Source organism: Galendromus occidentalis, unplaced genomic scaffold (genome assembly GCF_000255335.2).
Source record: "Galendromus occidentalis unplaced genomic scaffold, Mocc_1.1 scf7180000077446, whole genome shotgun sequence".
Lineage (NCBI taxonomy): Eukaryota > Metazoa > Arthropoda > Arachnida > Mesostigmata > Phytoseiidae > Galendromus > Galendromus occidentalis.
Window position 1 is genome coordinate 791,460 of NW_003805434.1, and position 14,510 is coordinate 805,969.

At 51.6% G+C, this 14,510-nt stretch overlaps 1 protein-coding gene across 1 annotated transcript in view; it reads left to right on the forward strand.

The window, feature by feature from the left end:
• Positions 1 to 939: 939 nt before the first annotated feature.
• Positions 940 to 14,510, forward strand: part of LOC108864284 (uncharacterized) — a 30,309-nt gene continuing 16,738 nt past the window's right edge. Inside the window, exons 1-2 of the mRNA XM_029111520.1 lie at positions 940 to 1,092; positions 1,880 to 2,001. Of these exons, the coding sequence (XP_028967353.1) occupies positions 940 to 1,092; positions 1,880 to 2,001 (275 nt within the window). The remainder of the gene's footprint in view (positions 1,093 to 1,879; positions 2,002 to 14,510) is intronic.

Here is a 14,510-nt window from a genome sequence, read left to right on the forward strand (position 1 = left end):
ATATTACTCGATGTTGATTATGATTGGGATGACTCGCGACAAAGGATACTTTACCGATTTATGGATATTAGGAGAATTCTGTCACACATTAGATAGATATCGAGGACCGATCGCAGGCGCGGATGATAACGATCGTGGAGGCTTCGATCGCATCTCGCCCGATGGTCCGCCTTGTAATAATGATCGTGTGGTCCCTCCTAATCTGGGAAATCTGAAAAACCTCTCAATTGAATGAGATAAAATTTTGGAGATGTAGCTTACCGCGGGTTCGTCGACCTCCGCATCGAAGGAGTGATCCACCGTTTGTCTGATCGTCTGTCATTCGGCTCGTTCGTCGCTCGCTCCTTCTGATTTTCCGTACGAGAATCTGTCCACCTGTCGATCGGTCTGTCTGCGTCCACTTCGTCCCTCCCGTCTGTCCGTCCGTTTGAATTTCGGGATCTAACAAGATCGAAAATGTCATAGACGTCCAGAACAGCACTGACGGATCGAACGGCAACTGCTCGAGCGAGTGACCGTCCGAGCGACCGATCAGCGGTCGCTTGCGCAGTTTATCGAGGCAAATTGTTACCGAGTGGGATTCCTCGATTTTTTCCCCGCTATCAATTTCACAATTTCGTTCACGTTTTTCGTCTCTTCCCTTTTCAGATTGTTCCGGCTGCGAGGGTCTTCGGAGCGCAAAAATGGCAACGCTCGACGCCGTCTCCTGAGTTCAGCTCGGCCGGAAGCTAGAGCTAGCTTCGCGTTGAGGGCCGCCGGACTTGGCCGCGGCTGCCTATAGAATCTTGGGAGAATCCTCCCGAGAGGTAGCAACAGCAGCAGCGGAGACGCTCGAAAGAGAAGGAAGAGCAGAAGAAGGATTGACGACGAAGAGAAATAGCTGTCAAATCCGCAGCCGGAGACACCTGAGGGCTTCTCCTGTCGAGTTTACCATTCAGAATGACGTCGAAATCGTCTGCAAAAGCGAACCTGCTCGGCAGCGGGGGGATTTACCTCGCGAGCGGCGAGACGAACGGGGACTTGACCAACGGTCATGTCAACCACGCTTTCTGCGAAATCCCACTCGACTCGGGCAACGGCACCTTGAAGAAGGTTTGGAACGATACTCTCATTTGAATGTTTTCATCATGTCGAAACGAAATCCTCCCAGAACTTCACTTACGGGAACTCTTTCGCCGCTGACTCCCTCGAATTCCCTCCCCCACGGGATTCCAGCCCGTCGATCTCTCTGGATGGGCCCACGAGAAGCATAATCGGTCTCAGCTCCGGGTCGGAGGGAGGATCGACCATTTTTAGAATAAGGGTGAATTTCGTTGAGCAGTCCATTCACTCGGATGAGGGACTCCAATTTATGCCGTTGAGACTCTCAATGAGCGAAATGAACATTCTGGCGGCCGCCAAGCCCGGAATTGCCGTATCACCTTCCTTTGAATTAGGAGGAGCGCTTCGAATCACAATCACGAGCATGAGCATGTCTGCGTCCCGATCATTCAGTATTGCCCGGTATCACTGTATCTTGTTTCTGGAAATTACGCGCCCACATTCCGCCATCAGCGCTGACTTATCTGGATACGGAAGAAAGCATAGACCCCTTGGTCGGCTACCGGATTCGGCATGCTCTTTCGTTTCCTTGATTGGTGGTATTATTTTTGTAATACAGATCGTGCAGCTGCTCCCGGGGTACCGCAGGGGGGGAGCATTTGAACATTCGATGTCACGTCTTTTCCCGTACTGTCTCCCCCATTCCGAAAACTTCGGTCATTTGAATTTCGTTCGAAGCAATGATCAAGCAGTTTCCTCGCATGCATATTCCGAGGAGACGATAGATTGCATGGATCGTGTGGGGACGCATTCTCAACTCGATCCACGATTTCAGAAGAGTGAATCGCAGAATGAAAAAATCTGTATGTTGGAAATTCCGTCATCGAACGGGTCGGCCCCGGAAAAAGACCGAAGTTCGCCAAGTATCGTCCCGGAGAATACACATCGAAAGTTTTTTTGGTGAGTAACTTCTTGTTCAGACTTCTAGGTATTGCAAAACGTCCGAATGCGTCCGAGAATGCGTCTCTGAAGATTTTCTGTTATGAACCACGAGGGCGAAGCAACACTTTGCTCGGTGTCGTGCGTCAAAATGCTGTTCAGCTTTGATACTCTTCCCGAGACGATTTTCTCGTGGCTCCGAATCCATGTCCGACGAGCCTTGAATGCCGCTTCGGACATTTTGCCCATGTTTTTCTCTCTTCCGATGTCTTCGGAGTTGAGTCATTCCTCACGAGTCCTGGAAGGCGGATCGAGTGGACCGCCGTCCGATCACCGAGTTCGCCCTCCGCCTCAATTCAATCCTTCCGTGGTACGATACGTTCTTGATAATGGAAGTGAACGGGGAGCGAAGCATCCAAATCAAATCGCCAAGTCGTCCCTAAACTCTTGATGAAGAAAAAAACCAAAAAACAAGATCTCGCTTTTCGAACGAAGCGGAAAATTGCGACCGAGAAAGCCACAATAGTTGAAGGGGGCAAGCGTCGAGAAGACTCGTCCGACGATTATTATGTAAGTTCAAAAGGCACCATTCAGCCAGGAGCAGAATTTCCAGCGCCTTCAGGTGCTCTGTTAACGGCCTAAATTGCTCCAGATGTGTCTCCACTGTTTTTTGACCGACATGGGCATCGTCACGGGAGGAGGTACGAGAGCAACTCGATTGGGTGAATGAAGCCTGGAACGCTTAAAAAATGTACAGAAGAATTCAGAGCAGAGTCAACTCGGGTTAAAGGTCAACAACGAGCGCGTGCACAATTCGCCCGGCAGGACGACCACCCAGATAATGAGCTTTGAGATTCGGGGCGAGAGGGAGAATGATACGAGCAAAACGAACTCGTGCTTTCTGAAAGAAAACCGAGAGCCTTCTCGGGCTTCAGCTGGCGCAGGAGAGATCCGCTAGTTCGGAAGTTTTTCGGGTGGACGTCCGAAGGTTCCGCTCAGCGTATTCGCGAGCGTTGACCATTCGCCGTCTTTTGGTGGGTCCTTTCTGAAATGTGTAGAAGTATTTTCTGGACGCGTCCATGATTATATACTTTTCTCGAACTCCATTAAGATGTTGTCGCCAGATTTATCGCTCGTGTTCATCGTCTCCCATAAAGATCATCATTTCTTCCGACTTCCATCCACACGTTTTCTTCACTATCCCCCTTTGCTGCTTTTCTGAGCGTTTTCCTCGATCCCTCTCCGCTCTGTTCTTTGTCGCATGTCTACCTGAACTTTGTGACGTATCTATCAGCAAATCGAGTCGACCGTTCTCTTCGTAAACGAGCCGGTCAGCTAAGAGGAGTTCTCTCCCGGAAACCGTTCCCAGGTCTGGGAGCCGAGCAAGATCTTGATCCTAATCGATCACGGGATCATTGTGGTGCCAGTCCCGGCGAACGTTCCTCTGACCCCGCCATCCTATCGATTGTTCCATCTGTGGTGGTACTTGTTGTGCATATATGTATATTTGTCCAAACTCGACTCGAGCGACTTCTACGGTATGCTCTTGAGGAGTAGTTCTTGCGTAAGCAAAACTTCCACAAGCCCGCGAAGACCCGTCTGAGCGTCTGTGACAAAGTCCTACGGTGAACCGTGCATTGGACCTCGAATGATTTTCTTGCGACGCTGCGATTCACATTGATCTAGTGAATCGATTAAAAGAACCGTCTTCCGATCGTAAATCCTCCCCTGGTCGCGAGTAGGAGTGAAGATAGGTCCTCGCTCTCGCGGATGTTTGACAACAGCCGGCATTTACTCAGCCAGCCAAAGCGGAAAAATTCTCGACTGCCTGACCGCTGCTGCTCGAAGGCGACGACCGCCAAATGAAACCATCAATAAGCACGGCCCGCCCACACCGATATTCTTTTTTGGAGCAGGCACGTAGCCTCATTTCCCAATCAGGGGTTCCCCCGGAACCTACAGACGCCCTCTCCGTCGTGCAGGTGTGGAACTCTGGACATGGGAAGCTACTACCGCAGGTACGAATTCGGTAAATGTATCTCGTCGGCTAGGGCCGTGGGCGCGGTTCATAGCCAGGGGAGTGACGGATTTTCATTTCCACAATCCGTCTTGATGTCCACAACTCAAGTGCTCCGATGTTGCGCGGTCGATTATACCGGGTGGTTATTCGTTCTCCAGAGTCTGAAGTCGAGACAGGTGAATCAATATCTGTCTAGTTCGCCCGAAAGCGGATCCCTCTCACTGAGAGACTTCGCTCATGAAATCGAGGACGGCTGCGTTGCTGCCGCCGCCGCCGCCGACGGCGACGATGTTGATGATAGCGCTGATGATGGCGCTGATGATGGCCGGTCGCCGTGTCTCCATAGAAAGCAACTGACTGAGTCAGAGAATTTTTTTTCTGCCGTTTTGTTTGCCTCTGAACTGAAGCCACGCGATCGGAGGATGCCTCGGTTTTCCCCAGTGTCCTTTCCGGCTCATATGTTCCGAATCAGTTCATAGGGTCCGACTTATGGAAATTCCCTGGAATTTTCACGTCGACGCCGGGAATCTCTGGAATTCGTCGCCCCCGCGGGGATCTCAAGCGATGTTATACTTGATATCATCACAAGACAGGGGACGTTTTGGTCCGGAATGAGGCTTGAGGGCATCTGGCGGGAGAAAATACAGATCGGTGGTCGACATAATCTCTGCTCCGTCATCATGTTGGTCCTGTCATATGCTCCTGAGGACATCTCTCGTGGAGCCATGACGTCGTCTAGGCGCTTCTCGCGTCGTGTGACTCACGATGCGAATCTTCTGGAATCTCTGGTTTTACATTTGATTCAACCTCGTGACCCCATCGGAACACCCACTCCGACGTCTACGCGGCGCAGCGTCGTCTTCATGATTCACAGATCTGTATCCGCTACTGACTCGGCGAAGGATATCCGATTCCCAAGATCCACACTCGCAACTTCGCATCTGTATAGTTGAGCCACGAAATCGTCTGTGTGCCGACTAGGTGCAATTTATTGCGTCAGCTCCGAAATTCCGAATCGAGCGCGCTCGATTGCTCGTTCTCCACACTTCCAATGGAGTTTGATCCGAACGGGCACGCCACCGCTGGAGATGCACTGCTGGTCGCACTGTGAGCAGGTGCCGCGTGTTGTTCACGGTCAAATCGCCGATGTGATCCACAAACGAGACCATGAGTCCATCATCCATGGGCGCCGTCACCGTCGACGTTTCACAAATTCATTGCGGTGCTAGCTGCTCCTGTAGCTTTCGTGAGTAGGTTTTCCGCAGAAGGAACGAGGAACGGAGAGACCTTCAGGTCTCACGGACCTCCTCGATAAGAACCTGCCCGCTAAAGGTGTCCGGTGAGGTTGTGGATGTGCTGCTACAGTTCTCACGCAACGTAAATGAATGATGATCAAAAAATCGATTGACTGACGCCTCTGATCGAATTCGTGAACCACCGCGCCTTGGTCCAGACTTTAGGGCTAGAGTTTTCCCCCGAGTGAGTAGAGTCATGAGAGCTCGCTTTGGTCGACTTCGAGAGGTCGCTTCGGGGAACGGACGTGTCCGGCTTCTTCTTCCGGTTCTAGATGCGAACCCGAGTGAGCAGAATTTCTGCAAGCTGATGCGTATTCTTGCGTATAGTAGCTCGACCGTCTGGTGCACAGCAGTCGGCGCAGGGGCGTCAATCACTCCCCGCAATTATCCACCGTCTGTCCACGAATTCAGTTCGAATTTGTATTCATTTTCTCCGAGAATTTTTTTTTCGATGAACATTCTGCCACCGGGGTCTATTCATGCGATCTCACCATTGAAGACAATCGTTCAGACAGAAATCAAGCCAGGGTTTCGAGCCCTGCCCATACACTGCCGCGAAGAATTGTCCTTGGTTGACTCCTCCCTCGAAATCGAGCGTTTTCTTCAGACGCATTGGCAAAGGTTCGCTACCGGCATTCATCTCGACCTGCCGGTGCCGTTTAAGTAAATGTCCTTGCGGTCGGAAGTAACAATATCTCCTCTGATCTTCATTCACACAACGGTCGCGCTCAGCGATCAAATAACTGATCGGAGCCCCAGTGATCGGTAAATGATGAGGACGAAGGCGTCGCAGAAGAGGAGAAGGGGAAAAGGTGTTCTCGAATGCTTCAATCACGGAATGCCGAAAAATGGTTTCCTCTCAAACGTATCAGATGAGCTGCGATTCGACGTAGCCTTCTATGGACGGGATCGATCGATTCTTCCTTCTATGAATGAAGCTGGTCTCGAACCAAGGTCGATCGCTTGTTTTCTCGCGTATGGGGTCGGGGTTCTCGACCCATTGCAGACACGCGATGATGCATCCACCCTGCAAAGGGTGCAGATAGTCCGGAATCTTTCGCGGAGCATCGTCCGAGAACGTAAGCACTTCATCTATCCGATACGGCACAACGGTGTACTCTCCTCGCCCGCAGTCTTCGTTCCGTCCCACGGCCGCAATTCCCCGAATCAGTGTCGTCTCAATGTTCTATTCATCGGGTCGAATGTTCGTATCACCGGACCTCACTCGAGAACTCGGAATGCCTCCTCTTTTATTTGAATCTCATCTTCCTATGGAAGCCTTCGAGAATCACCAGCTCATCAGAATGTTCAGGGATCGACGACATTCATGACAGAGCACCGCAAATCCCAGATACGCAATCGCACACTGTCAAGTCCTTCGTTCGTTGTGCTTGAAATAGCATTACATCGAGCATGAATGCCGTTAGGTTTGCTTCTAAGACCATGCTTACGAAAGAGAAGCTTACATAATGCCTAGATACCTGCGCAACCTATTCCCCTCCGGATACTATTAAATGTTTAATGGATGCGACGATTTCGCATGTTCCTCCATTTAACAAGGAACGAGTTCGGATTCGACCGCTCGGAATCGAAGTCAAAGGTCTTGAGAACAGGAGTCAAGTTCAGTCGATGCACCACGTGTTTGTCACAGCCCACTGGAATTTCCACAACTTTCAGCGAAAGCGTCAGCTCTAGGGAAAACTCGTTTGACAGGGGTTCGGCGGAAAGGATGGGTATAGTACAAGGAGCACTGGAAGAACGGTTCCCGATCCCGATATCTTCCCGGATGAACAAAGCGACAGAAAGCCCAATAAGACAGAAATTCTGAACTCTGCCGATCGGTGTCAGCCCTGGGTAGAATCCTCTACGATGGGCGGTCTGTTTGCGAATATTTCTCCGAGTGAATCACGTTCTCCCGTGGAGACGTGGTCGCCGGAGGACCTTTGGTTGACGAGGTATGACGAGCTCCACAAATAAGTACATGACTTATGCGTTCCGACTACCATCTAGGGCAGCCTTGGAAAGTATCCGTTACAGAACGAATTATTGCGCCTCGTCCCGGAACTCGGGAGGCATACCTTGTAGATTCCCACGGTGCAAGTCTGGCTTTTCTGGAATTCGTCTGAATCCCCGCTGCTCCCGACAAGGTGTGCGGACGCGGCACGCGCTCCCTGAACTCGCCCAGAAACTTCTGGCGAGTTTCTCTGACTATTACTTCGAACCACTCCGAAACACTCGTTGTACGGTGGACATCCCTGAGTTCGGATGAGCCCCTCACTGGCGCTGTGTTGTTCGGCTTCGTTAGCTGATTATGGGAAGCGCTTTCAAAGCCGAAGATTAGCCTGCTCGACCCCGTCGCGTCAACCACATCGTCGGACGAACGAACGGAGACGAGAAACGACCGGTGATGGTGAAAGTGGCGAATGCAATGGGCAAAATAAAAAGAAAGAAATATGCCTTCTGGTCAAGGATGTTTATCGCAGTATACGCAACAACAGGCTGATAGGAAGCCGAGAGCTCCCCATGTGGACGCGATGCGCGCGTACGGAAGGTAAACAGGCCGTCGCGATTTTTTTTTATCAAACATCTTTGTATCGAATTCCTGCTGATTTCCAAACGCCCGACTGTCCATCCTCGGACCGCCTACCTGACCGTTCGCTCTTCGCTTCGATCGATTCTATAACGGTTTCCTCTCCATTCCTTGTCTCATGGATTGCCCGATTTTTTTTTGTTCTTTTTGCAGTAGTTGGCGGCGTCTGTAGATTCCGGCGCCTGATGGAACGAATCGAAATAACGGCGCTAAAAAGCGCTGAACGATTTTCTGGGTCGGCGATCTTCATTGAAAGTCGGTATTGAATCTTTTTTTTTCGAGAACTCTTGGACGCTGACGCTCTCGGGTTTTCCTCCCTGCTCGATGAGTCTTCCCTCGTATTTTTGTCGAAGTTCGAAGTCGATCGTTCGCGCTTAGCGATTTCGGAAGTGCTGCCGGAGCCGATGCGCGATGACCTGAAATGGAAGGCTCACGACACCTAAGTTTATAATCCGTCGATGACATCTCCGGCTTCGCGCCTCAAAAGATCTTCTACAGAGCTTATCCGATCATTCGGGAGTGAGAGAAGAAAAGACGCGCAGGAAAACCGATGGGAGCGTCCGTTGAGTCCAGCTCGCCGATCGTCCGTAGAGGGTGATCTATGTTCATGACTCATGACCAGCTTCCGACACTGCAGAAATGAGACGCGACACGAGGCCACGGTTCCCTGCAAAGAAAAAATAAGAATTCCTTCTCTGTTCAGCACCGAGCGATCGTCTCCGCTATGACCACTACCGTGATTCGAGTTTCCTGCTCCGACGAGTAGGCTTTCCCCGACAAAACAATGAACCAGAATTCCGCAGAATAAGGGCGCAAAATAACGAGCTTGTCGATGCTATGGACGCGCTGGCTTCGCGCCAGTTCCCTACGCCTGGGGCAAACCTGTACGAACCGGTGCAGTAGTGACAGTTGGGTCTCCTGAGCAGAATCCTACCATTGTTTCACTACTGCAGACATTGGCTCCGTTTCTCTCTCGGTCAGCTCCCTCTTCCCTAGTTAGCTGAAGAAGCACTTGGTGTGAACACACACACACACACCTGAACATCGTCCGCGGCCGATCAGAGACATTCCGGAATTCACATACGTTATTCACGCATTCCCAGTCTATTACACGCATTTTTCTTCGGTTCTCATTCTGTTGCATTCCATTACAAAGTCTCCCACTCCACACCCTAATCCATTCGTCTCGTACGAGCGCTCGGAGTGTCTGCAGCACTCGCTGTCGTCGAGACGCTCGTCTAAATACAAAACGAAGAGGGGCATTCATTGAAATTCGGCGTCAACGTGCGCCACCGAGGCGCCTCTGTCAGAAGTAAGAACGTTGCCCTGCGGACCCCGAAGTCGGAGCCCAATCGGAGCAGAGCCGGGCCGCCGGCAGCGAATTGTTGTCGGCGACGATGCCATCTGTCATCAATTTGCAGTGGTCAAACAGTCAGTCGTCCATCTGCCGCAATGTCCCGCTCACGGGCACCGTTTGAGACTTCTTACGAAGATCAGGGTTCCCCCATAGGACCGTCGGCGTCGTCGTCGCGGCGGGATTTCGCATGCCGGCGGCGCAGCACTTGGAAGCGGGAAGAATCATCGCGGTCGGATCCGCGATGTGAAACGCCGGCGGTTCCGCGGGCTGCCGGCGGTTTCGCGGGCTTCCGGCGGCGGCGGCGAGCCCTGCGGCCACGACGGAATGCCGCAAACGATCTAAGGTCAAGCAAGGTCGTCTTTTTCAAGAGCAATGTCGTCCAAAGCTCGTGTCGGTCGGCTCTTCTGTGCGGACGACTCACGTGGACGACTCATGCATACGAGGGAAGAGTACTCGTCCTGACCTTCTTCGAAGGCGTTGTTTGTTCCCGACTGACTGAATCCCTCCATTCATCTCTCGAAAAAGATGAATGGAGGGATCTATGTCGAATCGGGCCGCCGTGTTGTCCCGCCGCGTCGTCCTCAGACTTCGAACTTCGGATTATTCAACTCTCGGCTCTGAATGCAGACTTCGCTTCTGTATGAAAATTCAAGTCTGCGAAGAAAGTTTCAGCCGTTAAAGGAACGGAAATTCTCTGAGCCACGACGTGTCTGCTGTCTATCCATGATCGGAGTGGATCCGAAAGAGAAGAAGACGAAGAAGGAGAAACCGGTAACAGACGGATCTTCAGTTTTGTCGTCGTTTCGAAACTTCGTTCCGAAGTCTGGTCGCATTCCGACCCCTTGCTTCAGTTATCTTTCGACGACGAGTGGAAAACCTTGATTCGAGATAGCGCAAATCTCTCTCTATCCTGCTTCCTTTCGCGCGCGATAAACATTTCGGACGGTGCATTATTTAGTTCGATCGTTGGAATTTCTCTTATCGATTCCACCAGTTATCGAACAGGCCGACCGCTTCTCATAGGTGTCTTCGAGAGTGGAACATTCTTCCTCCAATCGCTTTTCTTGACCGCCTACCGCGCGTCCGCCGGTCAAGTTGGTGGTACCGTTTGGACGGGTCGTTCAACTCCTCAGCGATCTCTGATCGATTCCCGTGTCATCATCGCCCCTGGACTTCGGTGGAACGACGAGGAGTTGGAAGCTCCCAAGGCGGTGGTCTCATTGTATATTTCCTTCGATTCTTATGTTAGTCAAGAGTCATATCGAATAGTTTTTCTTTCTATCGAGACCGAGTCACTTTAGAACGCGGTGCAAAAGTCTCGAGTTCAGGAACCAGTAGAATATTCGCGTTTTCTCTCTTCTCACTCCGATGAATGTCGTTTTCATCGGAATGTTCACGATATGGTTATATGGTGGTGGTGGTGGTGGTGACATCCGAATGACTGGCACTGCTCGGCACTCCGGTGTCGTCGTCGGTGGTTTCGGGCTAGCTCGCACAAGTGGGCTGGCTGCATAGTTGAGCACGGCAGGAATGATTCTCTCGATTGACTACGATGAATGGTGGAACCGCTTCAATTTCGAACAGCTACCATCCGCCCGTTCGCTGGTCCGTCCGATGGACGACCTGGTCGACTCTGTGTTCTTTTCCATTCACATAAAAGCTTCGAAACGACGGTCACCCGCTACGGAAACACCGTCGCCAAACGATCGGCCATTCTGTTCGCTTCTACTCTGTTGTTGGTGGTAATGGTGGTTTTAGTTACAAAAAGCGAAGATTCACTTTCTGCTTTGCTTCCAAAGCACCCGCGGAGCCGGTAGCTTACCCTGCACTCACGCCTCCGAGCGCCTTCATCAATGTACTCGTTCTCGCGGAGTCATTCTACTAGTCATGTATTTCGTTTCGACGGGAAGTCTGCCGACCGGATCTGGTTTCGATCTCATTAATGGGGACTCCGCTTCCGTCTTCCGATGAGCCGCATTCAGAGAGGAACGAAATAAACATCGAATCCGTCAGCACCTCTAGGCAGTGCACTCGTGGATGCGGAAGCTTCCGAACGGAACCGCCCGAGGATTAATGTTCTTCTCCGAAGGATCTCGCGCCCGCGTCGACGGCATGGCTCTCTTACCGTGCCCTCCCTCATTAGGACAGGGATAACTCTCGGACTTTTTTTGAAACTTCTCTCCTGCTCGCCAAATCCAAATAAGCTCCGACTCGAGCTGTCACTTTTATGCCGTGCATCACGCAACTGATTTTCTGCGACGGTTTCTCCGCCGCGACGAGAACATCAGAAACACAAGTCAGGCACGCTTCATGGTGTCGGTACTAGAGACAATGGAAGAATGACTCAACTGAGATGCTCCGCACAGAAGATCGTTCACGTCAACGACAGTACTTCGATAAAACGCTACAATGTTCGCCTCTTGTCGGTCAATCCGTGGATTCGGCGAAGAATACGGTACAAGGCGCGTCCACCTTCGGGGACGCAGCTGACTTGACACATGAACGCCTGTCGGGAGACAGGTCTCGTCCGGATCGATCTCATTATTATCCTGACTACAGGAAGGGTTTCCGGAATTTTCCCCGAATTTTCGAATCCGCCGGGACGACTCAGCCGGTACAGGAAAACCCGAATGCAAGTTATCGAACACGTCGCCGTTGTCATGTGCAACGACTCGAATCATCCGTTCGATGATTCCCCCTAGATACTGCGCAACACCTAACCCTTCGCAACATCAATACGCTGGGTGCATGAACTAAGCGAACGGTGACTCCCCTTGTCCCTGTCGAGAAGGTTTTCACGTGATCTGTTCCTGACCCGTCAGTTATCAGCGAGATTTCGGAGGGCTTTTCGCGACGAGAAGAGACGGGTCAATCATAGTCAATTCGTTCATCGGTTCATCTTTTGCGATTACAACAACATCAATAGCTGCGGCAGCCGAGACAGCAGCCGGTGGTAGGACGAGCAGCCGCACTGCCACAGGCAAAGAAAGCGATCTACTCATTTACTATCTATACAGGCAGAAGAAGCGGCTTCCCGCTGTAAGTTCTGCCACCGGGCACCCAGATTGAGGGCCCCTCGGAATCTCTGCGTGGCCCTGAACATTCGACGGCGCGCTTGGTTGGCCCGAGTCGGCCCGGCTTGGAACGCCGGCCGGTACGTCGGCGTCGGTCGATCGACCGCTACTGACAGCGGCTCTCCAGAAGATGCTGACGGGAGAGATGTCGATTTTTTTGTCAAAAGTCATCACTCAATATTTTGGTTTACCAGAATGCGGTTTGGCCGTTATTCTTCGCCAAGCTATTTCGTTTTTCACTCTTTTTCGTTTTTTTTGGGTGGTGACCGTTTCCGTCCTTGTCGATTTATGCTGTCTCTGTGGCTTTCCCGCCGGAGCAGTGGAGCGAGTGATTTCAAGACTGCAGGAAGTCCCTCGGGGATAATCGCGCCGCACGAGGTCAGGGTTCCCCGCCTGGGGGAGCCCATCGGCGACAGTCTCCTGCACCATTCCAATGTCCCGGAAGGCTAGAGGAAATACCGGATTGAGTCGACTCCCGTGTGTTTCTTCATCAGTCTGTGGGATAGACACTCATGTCGAATCGTCAAAAATATTGTTGTTGTTCTCGCTGCTGTAAATGTTGTCATTGCCGGACAGGATATCGATCGGTTCCGTGGACGGGATCGCCTCGGAAGCGGATTACAGAGCTCTGCGACGGTCCGGGATATCGAATTACATCGAGGGCATCTTGAGAAGGGATTCGAATTGCCTTAATATCACACTAAGGGTGACCAATCGAGCTGGGTCGATGCTCATCAGCTCCTGACGCGGAGTTTCGATCATTACCGTCATTATGGAAGGCAATGAAAAGGGTTGAGCGGAAAAGGCTACAGCTTAGCTCAGGTCCATGAGAGCGGCGGAGATGATCTGAAAAAAAGTCCAATCTCCGCCATTTGGGGGGCCCTGTCATAAGTAGTGAGGTAATAGGCACGTAGTGGAACTGACACGCCGATTGATGCGTCGAAGGAACCGCACACGAGGCGTGAAGACAATCTGTGATATGAATCATTTCGAGAGCTCTGTCGGCCTCGCTCATCGGCTGCAGACATGACCCGAAACAGTTTCGGAAACTTCGGAATGTCTCGGTGTTCTTCGGAGTTCGTGGCTTGGATCGAGTCCGGCCTCTCGGAATCGACGGGGTCCTCCGGAATCGAAGGATAGTTCGCCAGGAACTTTCCTAAAATCAAGCGAAGGACCTGACCCACAGTTCCAACGCTCAACGCATGCGCTTATACAAGGAGTCGGGATAGAGTAGATCACGCACCCTTGATGATCGTGATATGGGGCGGCCCTGTTCTGGGTTGTCTCAGTGATCCTCCGACATCCCGGACCACATCATCGAGAGTTCTCGGCGATACGAGTTTATTCCCGCGGCCCACCGAGGCTTCGGAAATAGAGATGGCCCGAAGTCCCTCATCGACTCCGCTCGCCTCAGGGTCACGCAGGTCACGAGCGAGGAACTGAGCTCCTCCAAGCGATGTTGAGCCATGATTGGAACGGATTTCGATCTCGGAGACTTTACCTACAATTCGCGTCAGGAGGAAAAACAGAAGCCCTATAATTAAAAGCCATAAATCCGGAACCTGCTCGTGGTGTGTACGGAGGCGATACTTGTCAGTCCTCAACCTCGACGAACAAAATATATTGAGCTTACTTTGGCTTTTTCTTGAGCGACTCCGTTTTCGGTAGCGCCGCTGTTTCTATCGGACTCGGTATAATGGGCTGAGGCTTTAATAAATCCACAAATATCGATATTGTAGTCAGTGCATTGGAGAATCAACGGGTTGATGGAGGCCCCTCAGCAAGATCAACGAACTTTTTTCAAGGCCCGCGTCGGTCGTGCTGACTGACTTATGCGAAGCGCTTAGCGTGCGACAAGTTGCTACATATATTTCGGTTCGTCTACGCCTCACTTTTCCGATTCCAACAAGCGCGGTCGACAGCTACGAAAATCCCCACCCCGTGCTCGAAACCGGCGGTTAGCTGGCCGGCTTTCTGGAAAAAGGCGCTTACCGACTTCTGGATGCTAATCCTTCTCCGCGAAAAGACTCCTGTCACTCTCGTTCGCCGCTGGCCATTCGCACAACTAGAACTGTAATCATAGAATCAACAAGTTCGGCATTGTTGTCACGGCTTTTCGATTTCCGTCGAAACGACTCTTGAATTCGAGAATCGTTGTCGAAAGCGAGTTCTTTCTGAAGACGAGATAAAGCTC